The sequence below is a fragment of the Oryctolagus cuniculus genome, chromosome 12 (genome assembly GCF_964237555.1).
Source record: "Oryctolagus cuniculus chromosome 12, mOryCun1.1, whole genome shotgun sequence".
Classification (NCBI taxonomy): Eukaryota; Metazoa; Chordata; class Mammalia; order Lagomorpha; family Leporidae; genus Oryctolagus; species Oryctolagus cuniculus.
The window spans coordinates 100,723,698-100,742,700 of NC_091443.1; the positions used below are offsets into that span (position 1 = coordinate 100,723,698).

At 52.3% G+C, this 19,003-nt stretch overlaps 1 protein-coding gene across 1 annotated transcript in view; it reads right to left on the reverse strand.

Moving 5' to 3' along the window:
• Positions 1-19,003, reverse strand: part of IQGAP1 (IQ motif containing GTPase activating protein 1) — a 110,633-nt gene that overhangs the window by 11,945 nt on the left and 79,685 nt on the right. The window contains exons 19-33 of the mRNA XM_008275315.4: positions 18,709-18,879; positions 18,034-18,117; positions 17,871-17,942; positions 17,717-17,786; positions 17,035-17,243; positions 14,767-14,922; positions 13,560-13,723; positions 12,937-13,161; positions 7,668-7,808; positions 7,496-7,580; positions 6,228-6,460; positions 5,600-5,732; positions 4,290-4,392; positions 3,776-3,911; positions 3,273-3,360 (exon numbers count right to left, since the gene is read on the reverse strand). Coding sequence (XP_008273537.2) covers positions 3,273-3,360; positions 3,776-3,911; positions 4,290-4,392; positions 5,600-5,732; positions 6,228-6,460; positions 7,496-7,580; positions 7,668-7,808; positions 12,937-13,161; positions 13,560-13,723; positions 14,767-14,922; positions 17,035-17,243; positions 17,717-17,786; positions 17,871-17,942; positions 18,034-18,117; positions 18,709-18,879 — 2,070 coding nt within the window. The remainder of the gene's footprint in view (positions 1-3,272; positions 3,361-3,775; positions 3,912-4,289; positions 4,393-5,599; positions 5,733-6,227; positions 6,461-7,495; positions 7,581-7,667; positions 7,809-12,936; positions 13,162-13,559; positions 13,724-14,766; positions 14,923-17,034; positions 17,244-17,716; positions 17,787-17,870; positions 17,943-18,033; positions 18,118-18,708; positions 18,880-19,003) is intronic.

Genomic DNA, 19,003 nt, shown 5'->3' on the forward strand with positions numbered 1-19,003 from the left:
ATGGAAGATCTTTCTCTCTCTTTCTCTAACTATGCCTTTCTTTCTTTTCTCTTTCTTTCTTTCTTTCTTTCTTTCTTTTAAAGATTTATTTTACTTACTTGAAAGACAGAGGCACAGAGAGAGGTAGAGACAGAGAGGAAAGTCCTCCATCCACTGGCCCACTCTCCAAATGGCCTCAATGGCCAGAGATGTCCCGATCCAAACCCAGGAGTCAGGAGCTTCTTCCGAGTCTCCCACATGAGTGCAGGGACCCAAGGACTTGGACCATCTTCTACTGCTTTCCCAGGCCATAGCAGAGAGCTCGAATAGAAGTGGAACAGCTGAGACACAAACCAGTGCCCATATGGGGTATTGGCACTGCAGGCTGAGGCTTTGACCCACTGTACCATAGGGCTAGCCCTGTGCCTTTTGAATAAATATGATAAATGTTAAAAAAAAAAAAAGAAGAAGAAGAAGAGGTGGTGCCAGCACTGTGGAGTAGTGGGCTAACCCTCCATCTGTGGTGCTGGCATCCCATACGGGAGCCAGTTTGAGTCCTGGCTGCTCCTCTTCTGATCCAGCTCTCTGCTATGTCCTGGGAAAACAATGTTAGATGGCCCACGTGTTTGGGTCCCGGACCAGTGTGGGAGACCCTGAAGAAGCTCCTGGCTCCTGGCTTCGGATCAGCTCAGCTCCAGCCATTGCGGCCATTTAGGGAGTGAACCAGCAGATGAAAGACCTCTCTCTCTCTGCCTCTCCCTGTCTGTAACTCTACCGCTCAATTAAACAAACAAATCTTAAAAAAAAAAAAAAAAAAAAAAAGAGGTTACATCCACGAAATCATATAACATCTCAGGAGTTCCCAGATTTTACTGGATTAAAAATTTCTTCATTTTCCTATCAAATATTGGAACACAAAAACCATTTAATTTTGTTTCAAACATGGCTCCGAGAAGGTGGTAATTACACGAATGCAGCAGCGCTCAGCAAATCCTCGCTGGCTGTTCTCGCTGCCTTGTGCAAGCGGAGTCACACTCAAGCCTTCCTCTCTCTCCAACACTAGGATCTGAACAAGGACAGCTGCCCCGAGTCTGTCTTAGTCTCTACCCAAAGCCTGTTCTGTTCCCACCCAACATTTCAGTACATCTGCTGCTCAATTCTTCTAGCATTTTCTTCTTTAACCCTTTGCAACCTGGCTTCTGTATCTAAAGCTCTCACCATTAATTATGATCCCCATTCCCACCTCCCAAACCCAGCATCTATTCTTAGTCATCACCTGGCTCACAGTCTCTGCACTCTCTTTCCGCCCTAGGCCTACGCTGGGACTTCCAAGGCACTCAAAGCCATTTCTGGGGGCAGGCGATGTGGCACAGCAGGTAAAGCCGTTGCCTGCAGTGCCGGCATCCCATACAGGCACCGGTTCGAGTTCCGGCTGCTCCACTTCCAATCCAGCTCTTTGCTGTGGCCTGGGAAAGCAGTAGAAGACGGCCCAAGTGCTTGGACCCCTGCATTCATATGGAAGACCCAGAAAGAAGCTCCTGGCTCCTGGTTTTGGACTGGCGCAGCTCCGGCCATTGCAGCCAATGGGGAGTGAACCAGTGGATGGAAGCTCTCTCTCTCTCTCCTTCTCTCTGTGTAACTGTGACTTTCAAGTAAAGTGAATAAATCTTAAAAAAAAAAAAAAAAAGCCATTCGTCTCTGCTTGCTTTCAGTAGCTTCCACGATCTCCACCCCAATCTTTAAGGCTCTGTTGCCGCATTTTGGGATGTTTGGGGTGGCTGCAGGTCAAACGTGTAATCCCTCCCCAACTAGAACAACCCCCTTCCCCAGTCGTCCCCTCTCCTCTAACATCAACACTACTGCGCACACACGATGCGAGGGGCACACGCTCTGGACTCAGGCAGGGCTGGAATCTGTCATTACAAGCTGTAGGTCTCAGGCAAGTTATTTAATGGATAAGGATCTCAGTTTCCTTATCTATAGAACGGGAATGACAAGACTCACCTCACAGGGATACCGCCAAGATAAAAGGAAAGAGCACGGACAAAAGAAACCGACAGTAGGTTCTCAGTAAGGACCGGCTCCGCCTTCCCTGCCTCACACGTGCTTTGGGTCGGCACGCTGCAGTCACGGGAAGGCAGGTTCTCGCCCCCACACGCATCTAATCAGTGCGGCATCCAAAGGCTGAGAGGCTTTCAAACAGTGCTCTGTGCAGCCTTAGGGGCTTCCCAGAGCCCTCGAGGGCTGGGCTCCAGGTGCCCCAGTCCTGGAGCTGCCGGAGCAGCTGCAGCTTTACCTGCTCTCCATATTGGGCTTCTAAGTTTTCATTTAATGAAACGGAGTCCTACGGTTAATATCTGGAAACTACTTTTCTCCTTCGACAATGAGAAACAGGTGTCTTAGCAGCCAAGCGACTCACCCAACCCTTCCCACTGCCATGCACCCTTCTCTGGACTGGTGTCACGCACCTGGCTGACCCAACTGCCATCTGCAGGGGTGGCACTGGAATCCCTCACTGCTAATGGTCCCCAAGCTTCCAAAGGCTCTCACGCTGCAGTGCCAGATTCCTGCCTCACGTCTCGTTCCTCACCGCTCCCCTGCATGCACACCGCATTCTAGGTGTAGTCTGGCCACAGGGCCTTCCCCGCCTCTCCACCTCGGCTCAGCCAGGCTCTCCGGCCTGGAATGCCCTTCCTCTGCACACTCAAGCCCTACCCATCCCATGTCAAGTCTGGCTCAGGCCCCGCTCATCTTGTGCAATCTTCCTGAAGCACTGCTGCTCCTGGCCTTTCCTGTATCCCCTGTCATTTTCACAGTCAACACCATCACTAATTTCTAATGGTCTTCTCGTTGTTTCGGGTTTACATTTCTAATGGGTTTTATCACTGCGTTAGGTTTACGTGCCACATTTCCCCAGTAAGAGCCAAGAGCTCACTGAGCTTAGGAACCATCCTCTGTACTTTCCATCTATCTGCCAAGGTACACAGAATTCCAACTCTGCAGTAGGCAATCAATTACAGGACGGACTCACTGATCCTGCCCCGGGTTAGAGTCACAGACCCACGCCCCGCCCCCTTTCACTCTGCTGGAGACAGCCAAGGAGCTTGGAGACCCAGGAACACCTATCTCCTCTGGACTTGCTCACACCAGATCTAACCACCCCCATCCTCCGGGCAGGTTCACGCTTGCTCCAGGAGCTCTCCTCACTCCATCTCGCCTCCCTCTACCCGGCACGTGCCTGTCACAGGAGAGTTAGCCGCTTCACGGTGGTGTATGTCAAACCCAAACCCTACCTGCTCACTGGTGGCTGGTGTTTCCAGGATCTCCGTCAAGGTCTCTCCTGGCTGGAAGCGGATGACATCCACAATTAAACGCTTTGTGCTGCAATGAGATGAGGGAAGCATTCAGACACCAGCTGGCGGGCGCTCCCCTCCCTGTTCAGTGACTGCAGCAGCGGCGGCGGCGGTGGCGGCGGCACAAACATCATCCCAGGGAGTCCCAGCGGGCGGCTGCTCGCACGAGGCACTCAGGGCCTAGGTTATTTATGCAACTGCACTGTACAGTGGAGTGGGCCCAGAGCCAGTATTTACAACAGTAAACTTCACTTTAGCAGACTGGCAAAACAAGGTGGTTAAGTCCTATGCCGAGTAAGATACGCAAGGTAACCGTAACCACAGTTGTGATGGTGAGGGGCCGAGATGGTCCTTTCAGGTCGGACCCAGTGGGCCTGTCACCAAAGGCCAAGGGGCCTCTGGGACAATGTCACCATGACTCTCACTGCTTCTGATATACTCACTTCAGCAGGATAGTCCGGGCGTCCATTTCTGCGTTCTCGTCTCCCGGGACGTCAAGCTTGTTGGTCAGCGTGAGAGAGACTTCCGTCTTCGCCAGACCTTCCTTGTTCGGGTCGTTCACGTTGCCAGAGCTTTCCCCTGAAGTTTTGGGAGGGCAGAAAGAATCAATAGAGGAGACGCTGGAGGCAAAGAACACAAACAGAAGAGGACGCAAGCCGAGGACGGCAGGCGACCAAGCCGACACACGCGGCAGGGCAGGGCAACCTCCCTGAGAGGTCTTGTAAAATGTTACGCCAGGTAATAAAGGCAAAGGAGACACGGTAAAGTAACTTCAGTCGTGTCGGCGCTGCGGCCCAGCGCTCCCCCAGGCCTCCTCCCCTTCCGGGACCGGTCACAGGACGAGCCGTGACTGCACGTTTACCTCGTCCCTCCCGCTGGCTGCAGCCCTTCCCAGACAGGGGTGGTCTCTGTTTTCCACTGCACATCCAGAGACAGTGCAGAGACTCAGAACTTTACCTATCAGGGACTCGATGGTGGGCACCTCGCCAAGGTCGTCCAGCAGCTCATGGATCGGGTCATTGTGCTCCGGGGCGATGGCGTCCTGGTGATCTAACAGGAGCTGCGTCCAAAACCAACCATCAGTCCATTCGCGTCCTCAGTCCTCGCGCCCAGCCCCTCCCTGAGTGCTGAGCTTCCTCGTCCAAAGAACGGACAAACCAACCCTCACCTCAGCAAGCGGGCCCAGCCAACGTGACCCGAGAGCACCACCGTGTGCCCTGCTGGTGTCCCGTTACCACACAGGGAGAGGAAATACTGGCACTCTCTCAACCTCGCGGCCATATGGCATTCAGACGGAGCGGAGTGGAGCAGACCCTCAGGCTTCACTACCCCACGTTGGGCCCAGTGCTGCGGTGCAGCCGCAGCCCGAGACGCCAGCATCCCATCTTGGCTGCTCCGCTTCCAATCCAGCCAACGCTAATGTGGCTGGAGAAGCAGTGGAGATGGGCCAAGGACTAGGACCTCTGCCAAGTATGTGGGAGACTCGGATGGAGTTCCTGGCTCTTGGCTTTGGACTGGCCCAGCCCCAGCTGTCGCGACCATTTGGGAAGCGAAGCAAGGGACGGAAGATCTCTGAAACCCTGCGCTTTCAAATAAAGAAACCAAATCTTAAGAACAAAGTGCTCAAAGTCGCCTGTGCGCCCTGTGCCCTGCTACCGCCAGTTCGCATGACGCATACTGAGACGTCGCGATTGCTCCCAGCGTGCAGCTTTAGCTCAGAGGGACACCGGGGCAATGCTGCCTTACGCAGGGGCCCGCACAAAGCCTCCAAGGAGCCATGGGCCCAGGCAGTGCCCTCAGAGCTGGGCATTGGAAATTCCACTCCAAGTATGCCTCGCTCCCTGCTCCCCACCCCTCGCTGGGACGGGAGCACATCATTTTAGAAACCCAAAGGAACAGCTTTCAGGGGAAACACTTCTCCAAGGGAGTTACTATTCCAGATCCTGTTAGAAAACAACACAGAGGGCTTAAGTAAAAAGGGGAAAAACAGATTTTCAAGTCCATAGATCAGCGCTCACAAGGGAGACTCTGGGGGATCCTGAGTCAGGGAGCTGGGAGTGGGGCCCGGGAAACTTGACCTTGAACTAGCAGCCCTGGGGATAACTTGCAGACAATGTTAAGAACAATGAGCAAAGGAAGAAAGACAACAGGTGCCATTAAGATCACGGCTAGGTGAGATGCCTGGCCACCAGAGGTGGTAGGCAGCAGCCAGGAAAGGTAATTAAGCACAGAGCAGAGAGATTAAATAATTAAAGAAAGATACTTACAGTGTGGGTGTTGATGATCTCACCAATGGAAATGTAGATAACCGGTTTGGTGAGAGTTACTAAGTCAGAGTACTCATCCACATTAAATTTATCTTGAAGCTCCGGGACGTCACAAGCAGTTTGGAAGAATCGTCTGCAATCAAGCACAGGAGGCAGCCCCCACACTGAGACGCAGGAGCTGCAGGCCAGAAGACGCCCACCAGCCCCGCATCCGGCAAACAGAAGCCAGTGAGGGTACCCATTCCAGACAAATGGCTGCTCACATAGACAGCTTTGGGACACAGGTTCTAGAAACTTCTCTTCACCTAGTGTAGTTCTACTCACAAGAATCATTCAACTGTTCTCAGACATCCGGGCCATTTATCTCCAAGGTAGTGCTCTGAGGCATAGATTGCAACACTAACTGTTAACGAATACATATCCAATGGCTCTCTCTGGTTGCAAAGTAACAGGTGCCTAATGTGTAGTCACTGCTTTTGTGTGAAGTCCTCTGCCGTGTGGACACGCCACCTCCGGCCACACAGGAGCCCGTGCCCGTGAGCTCTGCCTCCCACATGCGCTGGGTGGGATCTCGCCTCGTCTTCCCCCTCCGAGGGAAAACGCCCACACGACACCCGCCTCCCCTTACCTGAATTTCTGGTAGGACTGCGAAAGGTACTCGTTAATGATGCTTAAGTGGGCGTTATCTCCCAGAAACATCTTATTGGAAGCTGCGTGCTGGAGCATCTTGGCAATGGAGCCCAGATTTCGGCGCTGGTCTGTGGTGAGTTGGCCCCCTGCCGACAGGTCAATGATGTCAAAGGCATCGGGAGCGACGATGGCCGGGTTCATGTACCGATAGTAAAGCAAGTTACCGATAATCTGGGAAGAGGGCAAGCAGAAAGGTGGATATTAAAAACTACACCACTGGGCAAGCCACAAACTACTTTGCTAACAACCACCACCACCACAACAAAAACAGAAAATGCAGTCCTGTGAGGAAAAAAATAAATAAAAATATGCACATACAACATGCATGCATGCACACATACTTCCCCTTACAGCTTGGAACTAAAACCACCAGATATCCCTCTGTCAGATGGGAGAAGGGAAGGGGGGATGGGAACAGGACTGACTGGTAATTCACGCAAGGGCAGCTTCGGAAGGCAAGACAGACTCAAAGTGTGCCCTCCAAGGTTTCAGGGCACCCTTTGTTCACACATCAGCGCCGTGCTGCCCAGGAAACTCATTCCTTCCACCCGGGTGGGCTCCCCCTACTGATGCACACCCTGCAGCACAGCCCGATGAGCAAAGTGCAACCGCCCGGCAGCCCACCCCCCCATGCTGTGGCTCCCAGAGGCCCAGCTCATGCCTGGGACCCACGCAACACACATCTCTCCCGCAGAAAGACTCAAGGACAGTCACAGCACTTCCCCTGGTGTTTCATTCAGAAAAAATAAAATGAATTCACCTGAACGAACAGAAAGTCTAGAACCGAGGCCTCACTGTAGGAAAGCACAGAACTAGGAGAGAGAAGAAAAGAGCGTTCAGATTAGAGAGAGAGAGGAGCACAGCTGAGAAAGTCACCAGCAGCAGCCTCAGCAGAAAGTTGTGCCCGCCGCTATTCACCCGGCCACCAGCAGAGGGAGCAGCTCTTCAGCGAAAGACAGGAATTTAACTCAAGGCAGGAAAAATCCCTCTTCCTCCACTTGTGTGTGTGCCAAATTGCATAGGAACAACTCCTTTAAAAACTCCCAGTCAACGGCGAGCTACTGCCAGAACCCACACTCAGGCACTTACTAACGGTCCAGGGTCAGGCCTGGCTTCACAGCTTTTCCTCAAAGGGCTACTTGGCCGGGGGCGGGGGGGTGGGGGGTGGGAGGTGGGGCAGGAACCTGCCGGCTCTCACGTTCTCACCTTCAGCAGCTCATCCTCACCAGCATCGGGGAACTTCTCGTGCAGCGAGTCCTTCAGCACCTTGGCAATGAAGCGCATCCCGTAACTGTGAGACGGACAGAAACCAGTGAGAGGCGGAAGAGGGCGCTGGTGCCCGGCTGCCCCTGGGGTCACACCAGCCGCTGGCACTCACGGGATTTTGTCCACGGAGCTGATGATGGCCGACAGGAACTTGTCGGTCACGGCCCGCATGTTCCTGATGGAGTTGTCGAGCCGGGTCTTGACTTCTTCGTGAGCCAGAGCCTGCTCGGGAGTCACGTCGTAGGGCAGTTTGCTGGGAAGACAGAGTCCCCGCTGTGTCAGAACAGCAGGACAGCAGGCAGGAACGCATCTCTCACACAGAAACCCCGGAGACGGGGAGCTGGGCCCACGCTCACAGACCTGGGAGTGGGGCAGGCTAGAATCTGAAGTTAGACGACTTTTTTTTAAAGATTTATTTATTTGAAAGGCAGTGTAACAGAGAGGGAGGGAAAGACAGAGAGAAAAATATCTTCCACCGCTGGTGCACTCCCCGAATGGCCACAACAGCCAGGTTTGGGTGAGGTCAAAGCCAGGAGCCTGGAGCTCCATCTGGGTCTCCCATGAGCGTGGCAGGGGCTCAAGCACTTGGGCCACCTTCTGCTGCTTTCCCTGGAGCAGCAGGACTCAAATGAGCATCAGAGTGGGAACTGGGTGCCTCGAGCGATGTGCCCAGGCACTGTAGTAGGCTTACTGTCTGGTGGGAGAGACACAGATAATAAACACACTGTGCTGTCAGCAAACAGCCGGCACCAGTGCTGCAGGACAACAGGGAGGGCTTATACTCAGACTGGAGAAGGAAGGAAGAGTTCCAAAAGGAAGGGACACCCAAACTCAGGAAGTGGAGAGACAGTGCCCCCCGGAAGGCAGGTCAAACGCAAAGGAAGGAAAGCAAGGAGAGATGCCGGAGTGGAAAAGCAAACTGGGACCGAGCCATGGAAGGTCCTGTCTAAGATGCTAACAGGTCTGGCTTTTTCTACAAGCCCGCAGAGCCATCGCAAGTTAAGAGACCTGTGTTTTCAGGAAGCTTGCTCTGAATTACAGACGGACAAGTCTGAGACGAGACAGGAGGGAGACTGGTGCCTCAGCTGGTCAAGACTGGGTGCAGGGTACTGGTGCGGCGTGTGGCTGTCACCGCAGGCATCTGCATCCCACGCGGGAGCGCCTGGTTTGAGCCCCAACTCCTCTGCTTTCCATCCAGCTTCCTGCTCACGTGCACCTTGGGAGGCAGCAGAGGGTGGCTCACGTGCTCCCACGTGGGAGACCTGGACTGAATCTGGACTCCTGGCTTGGGCCTGCCTCAGCCCTGGCTATTGCGTGCATTTAGGGAGTGAACCAGGGCATGCGAGATCTCTCTCTCTGCCTTTCAAATAAAATGAAAATAAATCAGAAAAATGTAAAAAAATGATGGAAAGGGGTGGCAGAAGAGGTATTTAGCATCACGGTTAAGATGTCTGTTTCGTGGCGTGGTTGGTGAAGCTGCCGCCTGCAATGCCACCATCCCATTTGTGTGCCAGTTCGTGTCCCGGCTGCTCCACTTCCAATCCAGCACCTTACTAATGTGCCTGGGGAAGCAGCAAAAGATGGCCCAAGTGTTTGGGCCCTTAACATCCACGTGAGAGACAGATGAAGCTCCTGGCTTTGGCTTGGCCCAGCTTTGGCCATTGTGGTCATCTGGGGAGAGGACCAGCAAATGGAAGATACCTTTATCTCCCTAACTCTGAATTTCTAAACAAATAAATAAATCTTAGAAAGATACATAAATAAAGATGTCTGCATCCCACACAGGAGTGCCTGGGTCTGATTCCCAGCTTCGGCCCCAGGAATCAGCTCCCTGCCACCACAGATCCTGGGCAGCAGCAGTCGTCGGGTTCCTGCCACTCACACAGGAGCGCACACCGAGTTCCTGGCTCATGGTTTTGTCCAGCCCAAATCCAGCCACTGCAGGCATTTGCAGAATGAACCAACACACGGAAGTTCTCTCTATCTCCGCCTCAGAAATGATATGGGCATGAAGAAAGATGTAGCAGTGGAAACCACAGAAAGGAGACCGGGCAGACATCAAGGAGTCACAATGGGGCTGGCAACCCTTTGGACACGGGCAAGGGAAGAGCCCATCACGGGCAGGAAGTGCAGCTTCTCTCAGGGGAGGGACCGAGCTGGTCAGAAGGAACCGGCACAAGGACAGACAGGACACAGAGAGGGCGACGAAGTGAAGCGAAACGTGGAGACGGAGCGTCTGAGACTTCAGAGAGGAGGGATCATCTTGGATGAGCCAGGTGGGCCCGAACCCAGCCAGGGCAGCCTCACCGGAGAGCGGTGGCAAGGGATTTGGGAGCGGGGATGCCACGTCACCACAGAGGCCATAGGGGAAAGGGGCCGGGGGAGGGGAGGGCCCGGCTGGACTGCAGAACTGGGAGAACAAAGTTCTGTGGTGCGAAAGTCACCCGCGTTGGAGAGGCTTGTGTAGCAGCCCCCTGGAGACGGGGACAAGCAGACAGGGAGCCAGCTCCATTTGTCACAGTGCAGCAGAATCATAATCTCAGTAAACTATGAATCCATGAATCCAGCAAACATCAATAAAAACACTCCGTGACAAACAACTGGCTATATGAAACCTGTAGTCAAGAGTATTGTGTATTTTATTATTTATAAGTTGTGTGCTATACACCTATCATATCACTAAAATTTATATTGACATCATGTGTATAACATCTAAAAAAAAGTCCTAACAAGCTAAAGGTATGACAGGAACGGCTGTAGTCAGAGACTAGAATATTCAGTTTTTTGAGATTCCATGTGTGTGATGTGCAAGGTAAAGGAGGCCGGTCCGGCACCCGACACCGTGTGCTTACAGGCTCCCAGCACACCGCCACGCCCTGTCAGCGACACCCAGGAAGTACTGATGTTAGGTCTGGCAGCTAAGAAGCCTCAGCAGGGTACCTAGGTTCAATCCTCAACTTCAGCTCCTGACTCCGCTTCCTGCTAATGCACGCCCTGAGTTGGTGGTGATGGCTCAAGCGGGTATGTCCCTGCCACCCATGTGGGCGACTTGGATGGAGTTCTCAGATCCTGGCGGCAAGGCCTGGCCTCAGACTGGTGCGGGCACACGCAGAGTGAACCAGCAGATGGGAGCTGGCTTGCTCTCATTCTCTCTCTCTGCCTCTCAAATAAATAAATAGACATAACTATGTCTAGTTATTAAAATTCATCTCCATTTTACAAAAAGGAAAAGACGACACCAGTTTCTTACAGGCATTACCAAGAAAAAACACCCTGAAATGTCCCATGGAATTCTGGTCTAAAAACAGACTCCTGGGCCTTCAAAGGAAATAATGCAGTAGCCGTGAGCCAGCGTCCACACTGCTATTGTCTAGGGATGCCCTGGGTTGCAGGTAAAACCTCCCAGGTGAGTACTGCCGTGGGCTGACCACATTCGGGAGGTAGGCCAAATGTGTGCAGGCCAAAAACTGTTGTATCATGTCCACCAATGATGTGACTCCCGGTGACAAGCTTACAGAGTTCTGGAACCAACTTGGATGCCCAATGATTCCTTACAGGGATAAGTCCTTCCAGAAGTGAGCAGAACGCTCTGCTCTCTCCCCAGGGTGCAGCGGAGCAGCACTAGTGCGGGCCAATGTCAGTCTAGGGACCAGTTGGGGGCCGGCACTGTGGCCCAGCGGGTTAACGCCCTGGCCTGAAGCGCCGGCATCCCATATGGGCACTGGTTCAACTCCCGGCTGCAACTCTTCCAATCCAGCTCTCTGCTATGGCCTGGGAAAGCAGTAGAAGATGGTCCAAGTCCTTGGGCCCCTGCACCCGCATGGGAGACCTGGAAGAAGTTCCTGGCTCCTGGCTTCGGATCAGCACAGTTCTGGCCGTTGGAGGCCAATTGAGGATTCCATCAGATGGAAGACCTCTCTCTCTCTCTCTCTGCCTCTCCTCTCTCTGTGTAACTCTGACTTTCAAATAAATAAATCTTAAAAAAAAAAATAAAGACCAGTCAAAGACATGATAAGGAGACTGGGTCAGAACGTAAGTCAACGTGTCGCCTCCTCTGCTGAGAAAGCCTTGACACAGAGAAAACATCACTGAACCAAACCGCGCGCCAGTGACACAGACGGCGCTCTGCACGGCTCTGCAAACTAAGCTTCGCAGGGCGATGGCGTGGACAGCCACTCCTAAGCTCCAGAGGGCTGCAAGCATGAGCTAACCCAACTTCCCAGGGAAAAACACCACTCACCAAGCTCACCTCTCTGTTCCTCGCCCACACAGAAGAAAACCAGAAACGCTGAGGCTCTCTGAACACAATTATCCCAGCCTCACATACAGCCACACCTTTGCTTCTGGTGTTAATCTTGGTGGTTGAACCACGGCCTAGCACAGCGATCTCCTGTAACTGACTATGTTGGTCCGACTGTCAGGATTCCAGGGCAGCAGGCCGTTACCCCAGACTGAAGGAGCACGGTGATCTCACTCGAGCTGTATGACCATCTCTGGTCAGGCCAGGGTCTTTGCACGTCCTTAATTCTCCACCTTAGAGCACTCAGCACCCAGCAATCAGCACCCAGCGATCAGCGAGCAGGGCCAGCCCCACCCCACCATGCAGGCCTCACACAGGCTCTCCCCTAAGCACCCTACCCACATCAGCTCCCTCCTGCACTCTGTTGCAATACCCTACATAAAGCTCCCCTCAATTCGTAATTATGCTGTATTTTTATGTGCCTGTTTGCTGTTTCCCACCTGCTAATCTATTAAGAGGGCAGGCAGCACACATCCCTGGATGCGCCCCCACTGACTGCATCACTGCACGTGTCACTAACACAGGGCCTGGCACACAGTAACAGCAAGTATTGGCTAAGGAAATGCATTCATTACCGGCCAACAATTTTTTTTTTTTTTTTTTTTTTTTGACAGGCAGAGTGGACAGTGAGAGAGAGAGAGACAGAGAGAGAAAGGTCTTCCTTTTCCGTTGGTTCACCCCCAAAATGGCTGCCACGGCCGGCGCACTGTGGTGGGCGCGCTGTGCCGATCCGAAGGCAGGAGCCGGGTGCTTCCTCCTGGTCTCCCATATGGGTGCAGGGCCCAAGCACTTGGGCCATCCTCCACTGCACTCCCGGGCCACAGCAGAGAGCTGGACTGGAACAGGAACAACGGGACACAACCGGGTGCCCCAATAGGGACTAGAACCCAGGGTGCCGGCGCTGCAGGTAGAGGATTAGCCAAGTGAGCCGCAGCACCAGCCTGGGCCAGCAATTTTAAAGAACAGTTTTCTAAGGAAACTACTGGAGCGATTATTAGTTGGTGGTGATTTTCACTTAAAAAAAATAAAAAAGAATAAAAACAAGAAAACCGTGAAAGGAAAAGTGTTATGGGTACCATACCTTGCCTCCCCTGTCTGAGACTCCATCTGGTTAACCCAAGATTTGTAAATATCCACCGGGTCTGTTTTGATGTTGAGAGATTTGTCATCCATAATTTCCTTCACAACAGGGGCCAAGATTTGTCTCAGGGCATTCTGGCCCCGGGCACCACGGTTGAAGCTTACAACCATCTTAATAACCGTAGGGTTTCCGGTCACAATCTCTTGAATCTGATCCACCTTCGACCTATAAAACAGCAGATACAGATTGCGTGTAAGTTAATGGGGGATCCATGAGCTCAGAGAGCCTGAGTCTCTCCAGATACACCACCCGGCACTTGGAGGGCCTTCCTGCAGCCACACTCTTCATGGAGTCACGCTCAGGCCCTGTGTTAAAGAAACACGCAGAACCCGCACGTCTCGATCAGCTGAGTCTGCCACGATACCTTAACAGGCAACCTTCCTAGGGTCAATCCGGCAAATCTTTGATTCTACCTCTACTCCAGAAGCAGCAACACTTTAAATCGGTAATTTTAAGAGTGGATGCTTCTTCGGAGTGAGTCTCCCTCACGGATTTACTGACATCAAGGAGAGGTGCAGGCAGGCCTGCGCCCCGCCCCGCACTCTGCAGAAATCTGCTCCTACTTGATTTCCTCCTGGAGAGCCGTCTTAAAGAGCCGCAGGAGCAGGTACTCCTCCCGCTGGTTGGACGCGTAGTTGTAGAGTGTGAAGATCACAGAGTCCATGAACTTGGTGGACTTATTCTGGGGCATCTGAAAGATCAGCTTGGCCAGGTAGGTGGGGTTGGTCTGCAACAAAACCCAGGGATGAGTGACTGCTTCGTACACGTGTGCCGCATAATCACATTTCAGTCTATGACAGACCATATACACAATGGTGTTCCAGTGAGATTAAGACAGAGCTGAGAACGTCCCACTGCCTGGTGACGGCACAGACGAGGAAAGATCACAGCACAATATACGACTCACATGTTACCGGTGCTGCCAGGATAAGACCACCCACTTCAATGCAGTCCCATGAAAGTACAGCACATACGATCATAGGCAGGATGGGACACTCAGTGGTGACCATAAACAACTGTGTTACTGTCTGTATTCACGGCAGACCTCTTCCTGTTGCAGCAGAGTGTACTCCTTCCTGGTGGCTGATCGTAAGCTTATGGTGCAACAGGATGCCGTGAAGGGGGCAGCAGCTTCACGTGTTCTCGAATTCAAATCAAAAGGCCACACTGAGGGGCTAGCGTTGTGGCATGGTGCTACTCGCAACACTAGCATCTCGTAGCAGAGTGCTGGTTCTAGTTCCAGCTGCTCTGCTTCCAATCCAGCTTCTCCTAATGCCCCTGGGAGGCAGCAGATGATGGCCCCAGTGCTTGGGCCCCCACCACCCATGTGGGAGACCCTGAGTTCAGCCCAGCCCAGTCCTGGCTATAGTGGCCATTTGGGGAGGATACCGGTAGAAGGAAGATCTCTTTGTCACTTTGCCTTTCAAATAAATAAATAAATAACACTTAAGAAAAAAAAAAAAGACCTCACTGAGTGATTGCCTGTGTGCAGATTTGCGTGAGCACACTGTGTTTGCATAACGACGAAACTGCCTAGCAACACACTCCTCAGATCACGCTCTTCTCACTAAGCAAGGCATAACTGTAACATAAAATTGGTAAAAATATATACATTTTTTAACTTGAACAGTCAGAACACCCATAAAGAAAATAAGGCAGCCCCTCACATACCCCTCAGTGGGTATCAGAAATATTGCTAGACAGATCAGTTAGGTTTCCTTGGGGAAAAGTAAATTAAGTTTGACAACACCAATTCCAGGAGCCACTTACCTGCAATAAATAAAACAGGTGCTGATAAGCTTCCAGTTTCTCTCTCTTCTCCTTGCTCAAAGCCTTGAGGCCTCCCTTCTGCTTATTTATCATCATCATATCAGACAACTGCTCCTTATTTTTTTTGGTAAGTTTTTTACTGTGGGAAACCACATCCTGGAAATGAAACCCAACACAGAGATCAGAACACTGTCAAAGATAGAGCCCTGAGCACCGTGGAGAGGCCTGCTGGCGCCTGTGGAGGCCCACTGCATTGGTAGGGTCTCGCTAAACAGTTCCCAGCTGCTGCATTCTGGCCTGCTTCCGTCACAACAATCCAGCTCATTCCCGCTTCAATCTTCCCATGAACACCTTGAGCCACAAACACGTCCACTGACTCAGGACACCAACTTCTAGGTCTCTGTGTTTTTTTTTTTTTTTTTTGACAGGCAGAGTGGACAGTGAGAGAGAGAGACAGAAAGGTCTTCCTTTGCCGTTGGTTCATTCTCCAATGGCCACCGCGGCCGGCGCACCGCGCTGATCCGATGGCAGGAGCCAGGAGCCAGGTGCTTTTCCTGGTCTCCCATGTGGGTGCAGGGCCCAAGCACCTGGGCCATCCTCCACTGCACTCCCTGGCCACAGCAGAGAGCTGGCCTGGAAGAGGGGCAACCGGGACAGAATCCGGCGCCTGGACCGGGACTAGAACCCAGTGTGCCGGCGCCGCTAGGCGGAGGATTAGCCTAGTGAGCCGCGGCGCCGGCCTAGGTCTCTGTCTTAAAACCAAGTCTTAACTACAGTAAATACATGGAGCTATCAACCGCGATTTTATTTCCAATAAAAACTCAGAAAACAATCTAAAAGTCAAATTGCAGGAAGGAAAAGTGACAATCTAACAGATTATTATGCTGCCATTAAAAACATTATTTGGGGGCAAGCATTCAGCCTAGTGGTTGAGACACTCACTGGGCCCCACGCATCCCACAGCAGAGTGCATGGATTCCGTGCCCTGGTAATGGAGATCTTGGTAGGCAGTGGTGATGGCTAAAGTCATTGGGTTTATCCTATCACATGAGCCCTGGATGGACTTCAGCCCCAGGCAAGAACTCTAAAATAAATTTAAAAATTTAAAATAACATTTATGGGGCGTGGTTAAGACACCCACATTCCACACTGGGTTGCCTGGGTCTGATGTTTGGCTCTGACTCCTGACTCCAGCTTCCCAACACAAACCCTGGGAGGCAGTGGTGGTGACTGGGTTTCTACCACCATATGGAACACCCAGATTGAGTTCTTGGCTCCTGGCTTCGGCCCTGGTTGTTGTGGGCTTTTGGGGGAGTGAATCAGCAAATGAGAGTACTCTCCCTGGCTCTATCAAATAAAAAAAATTTAAATAAAAAATTATTAGATTTATGACTATATATAAGAGTTGCATCCTATAATATGAAGTAAAAACAGTTTACTGGGGCTGGCGCTGTGGCGTAAGAGGTAAAGCCACTCCCTGCAGGGCCGGCATCCTGTATGGGCGGTGGTTCGAGTCCTGGCTGCTCCACTTCCAATCCAGCTCTCTGCTATGGCCTGGGAAAGCAGTGGAAGATGGCCCAAGTCCTTGGGCCCCTGCCCTCCTGTGGGAGACCTGGAGGAGGCTCCTGGCTCCTGGGTTCAAATCGACCCAGCTCTGGCCTTGGTAGCCGTGTAGGGAGTGAACCAGTGGATGGAAGACCTCTCTCTCTCTCTCTCTCTCTCTCTCTCTCTGCCTTGGCCTCTGCCTCTATAACTCTGCCTTTCAGGGGCCAAGACTGTGGTGCGGCAGGTTAACACCCTGGACTGAAGCGCCAACAGATGTATGAGTGGTGGTTCGGGTCCTGGCTGCTCCACTTCTAATCCAGCTCCCTGCTATGGCCTGGGAAAGCAGTGGAAGAGGGCCCAAGTCCTTGGGAGACCAGGAGGAGGCTCCTGGCTCCTGACTTCGGATCGGCCCACCTCTGGCCGTTGAGGCCAATTGGGGAATGAACCAGTGGATGGAAGATCTCTCTCTCTCTGCCTCTCCTCTCTCTGTGTAACTCTGCCTTTCAAATAAATAAATGAATCTTAAAAAAAAATACACACACACAAGATGCTTGTCAGATGCTGGAGTTAGGGGAGAATTCTCATCTTCTTTTCTCTGCCTAAAATTTTATAAAATTGTTTTATTTCTTCTATAAATAAAAAAAATAATTTATGGCATGAGCTGAGAAGCAAGTGAGCCTCAGCCTCCCTGTGGCAGCTCCGGGCCCCCGCGCCGGGCCGTACCTGCAGCGTGATTTTGTTCTTCACCAGCAGCCCGATTTTGATGTCCATGAGGTTGAGGTCGTTCTCCAGCTGCTGGTTGGAGCGAATGAGGGTGATCACCTCCTCTCGCAGCTTCATGAGGTCGAGCTCCTCCTGGAAATCCTGGTCGCTCTGGTCCAGCAAGTGCACGAACTTCCGGACCACGATCATGGGAGGGTCCTCGGCGTTGACTGACAGAAAGAAAACACGCATCAGACAAAGAACAGAGTTGCCAGAAAAACTTCTAAGTCTCAGGAAACACGAGGGCACTTCAAAAAGTTCATGGAAAATGAGATGCAGAGATGAATTTATTTTGGTGAAAAAAGTTTTGAAATCTATGAGTTTTTTTCGTACTACACATTTCCATGAACTTTCTCAAGATCCTCATATCAGAACTGTCTTGAAAAAAGTAGCTCTCTTCACACCCAAGGTTCTGTTCTCTTCTGAGATGTGCTAAGACAGCCATCAAGGACGGCCTTCTTGGTCATGCTGTCAACACAGCTAGCAACCAGACATCAGCCAGGCGTCAGCAAAGGGGCTTCACTCACAAGCAGCACCCTACCTAGGCCTTGCCTTCAGGACAACAAGAGATCCACCGAGAATACCCACAACCTGGTGGTGTTCAACCACACCTCAGCTCCTCGCTGCTGAGCCAGTTACTCACTGAGAGTCTTGTAGTCGTCACGAGCTTTGTTTGCCCGGATGAAAGCCTGGATTTTGATGATGTCATCGATCTACAGGACAAAAACAGAGAAATTCCTTTGCTCATCTGCCCATCAGAAATACAGCCAAACTGACAGCCCCAGGTGGGTACGTACATGGTCTCGGAAATACTGGAGGCGATCTCTATAGCGCTTTCTGGCTTGGTGCATCCTTGCCAGGGACTGGATCTGCAGAAAGAGAACCTAGGAGTCAGCAGGGCCCTGCACGCTGCACGTCACCCTTGCTCCCCACACCGGGAAGCCTGCTCGGTGGCCGTACCTTCACAACTTCATCTCTGTGGGAGCGCAGGTAGGCCAGCCGGTCCTGGTACGCCTTCTTCTGCTTGTATCCCCTCCACTGTGACTGCAACCGTCAGACATTTCCCAAAGATCAGCCAAAGTCAGAACAAAACCTCATCCAGGCTCTCGTGTTAGCCCAGCGCAAATTCACGATGGAGCTTTACCCAGGACCATGCCCAGCAGGGCCGGGGGAACAAGGGCAGGGGCTGTCCCTCTACTGGAACACAAGGGCTGACTCTCACTCCCCTGTCCTCAGCACCACCATGCACCATTCCAGGCAAGCCAAGAGCAGATCCCTGTTGCACAGAGAGGAAACAGAGTCCCCACTCTGGGGGCACCGCAGCCCTAATCCCCAACTCAGCATTCGTGCCATGACAGTGCACTAACAAACCTCTCGCTGTCTCTGAGGGTTCAAATCTTACACAAGGGCACAGTCGTGGAAGACAGGAAGAGGAGCCCGAGGACCAAGCTCCAGAAAGCACAGTCTGATGGCAGCGTTAGTAAAGCAGCAGGTACTCGTCAGAAGACCAGACAATGAGGTCAGAAGTCAAAAAGAAGAAAAAACCACACTCGGACACTCCAAGGTGAGAGACGCCAGTTTATTCAGCCTGCTCTAGAAGCCCCCCTGCTGCCTGTGTGACGGGCTCTGAGATACCTGAATGCAGGTGATGGCAGGGATTTGTTTCTTCAGGAAGTTCATCCTGGACTGGAATTCTTGTCGCACCAGGTACCCGCGGCAGCAGGCCTGCAGCTTGGTGATCAGGCCCTCGTTGGCCAGCCACAGCTGTTCTCGATTGTATGCAGCAGTCACCCCGGAGATGGAACTCTGCAAAAGCATTGCAGGCATGCAAGGTGAGAAGAGACACAGCCACAGCGTTCCACCAACAGCGGCTGCTAGATCTTTAAGCAAAGGGGACAGAGACGTTGGGCCTGCTTTTCAGCTGTTCTCA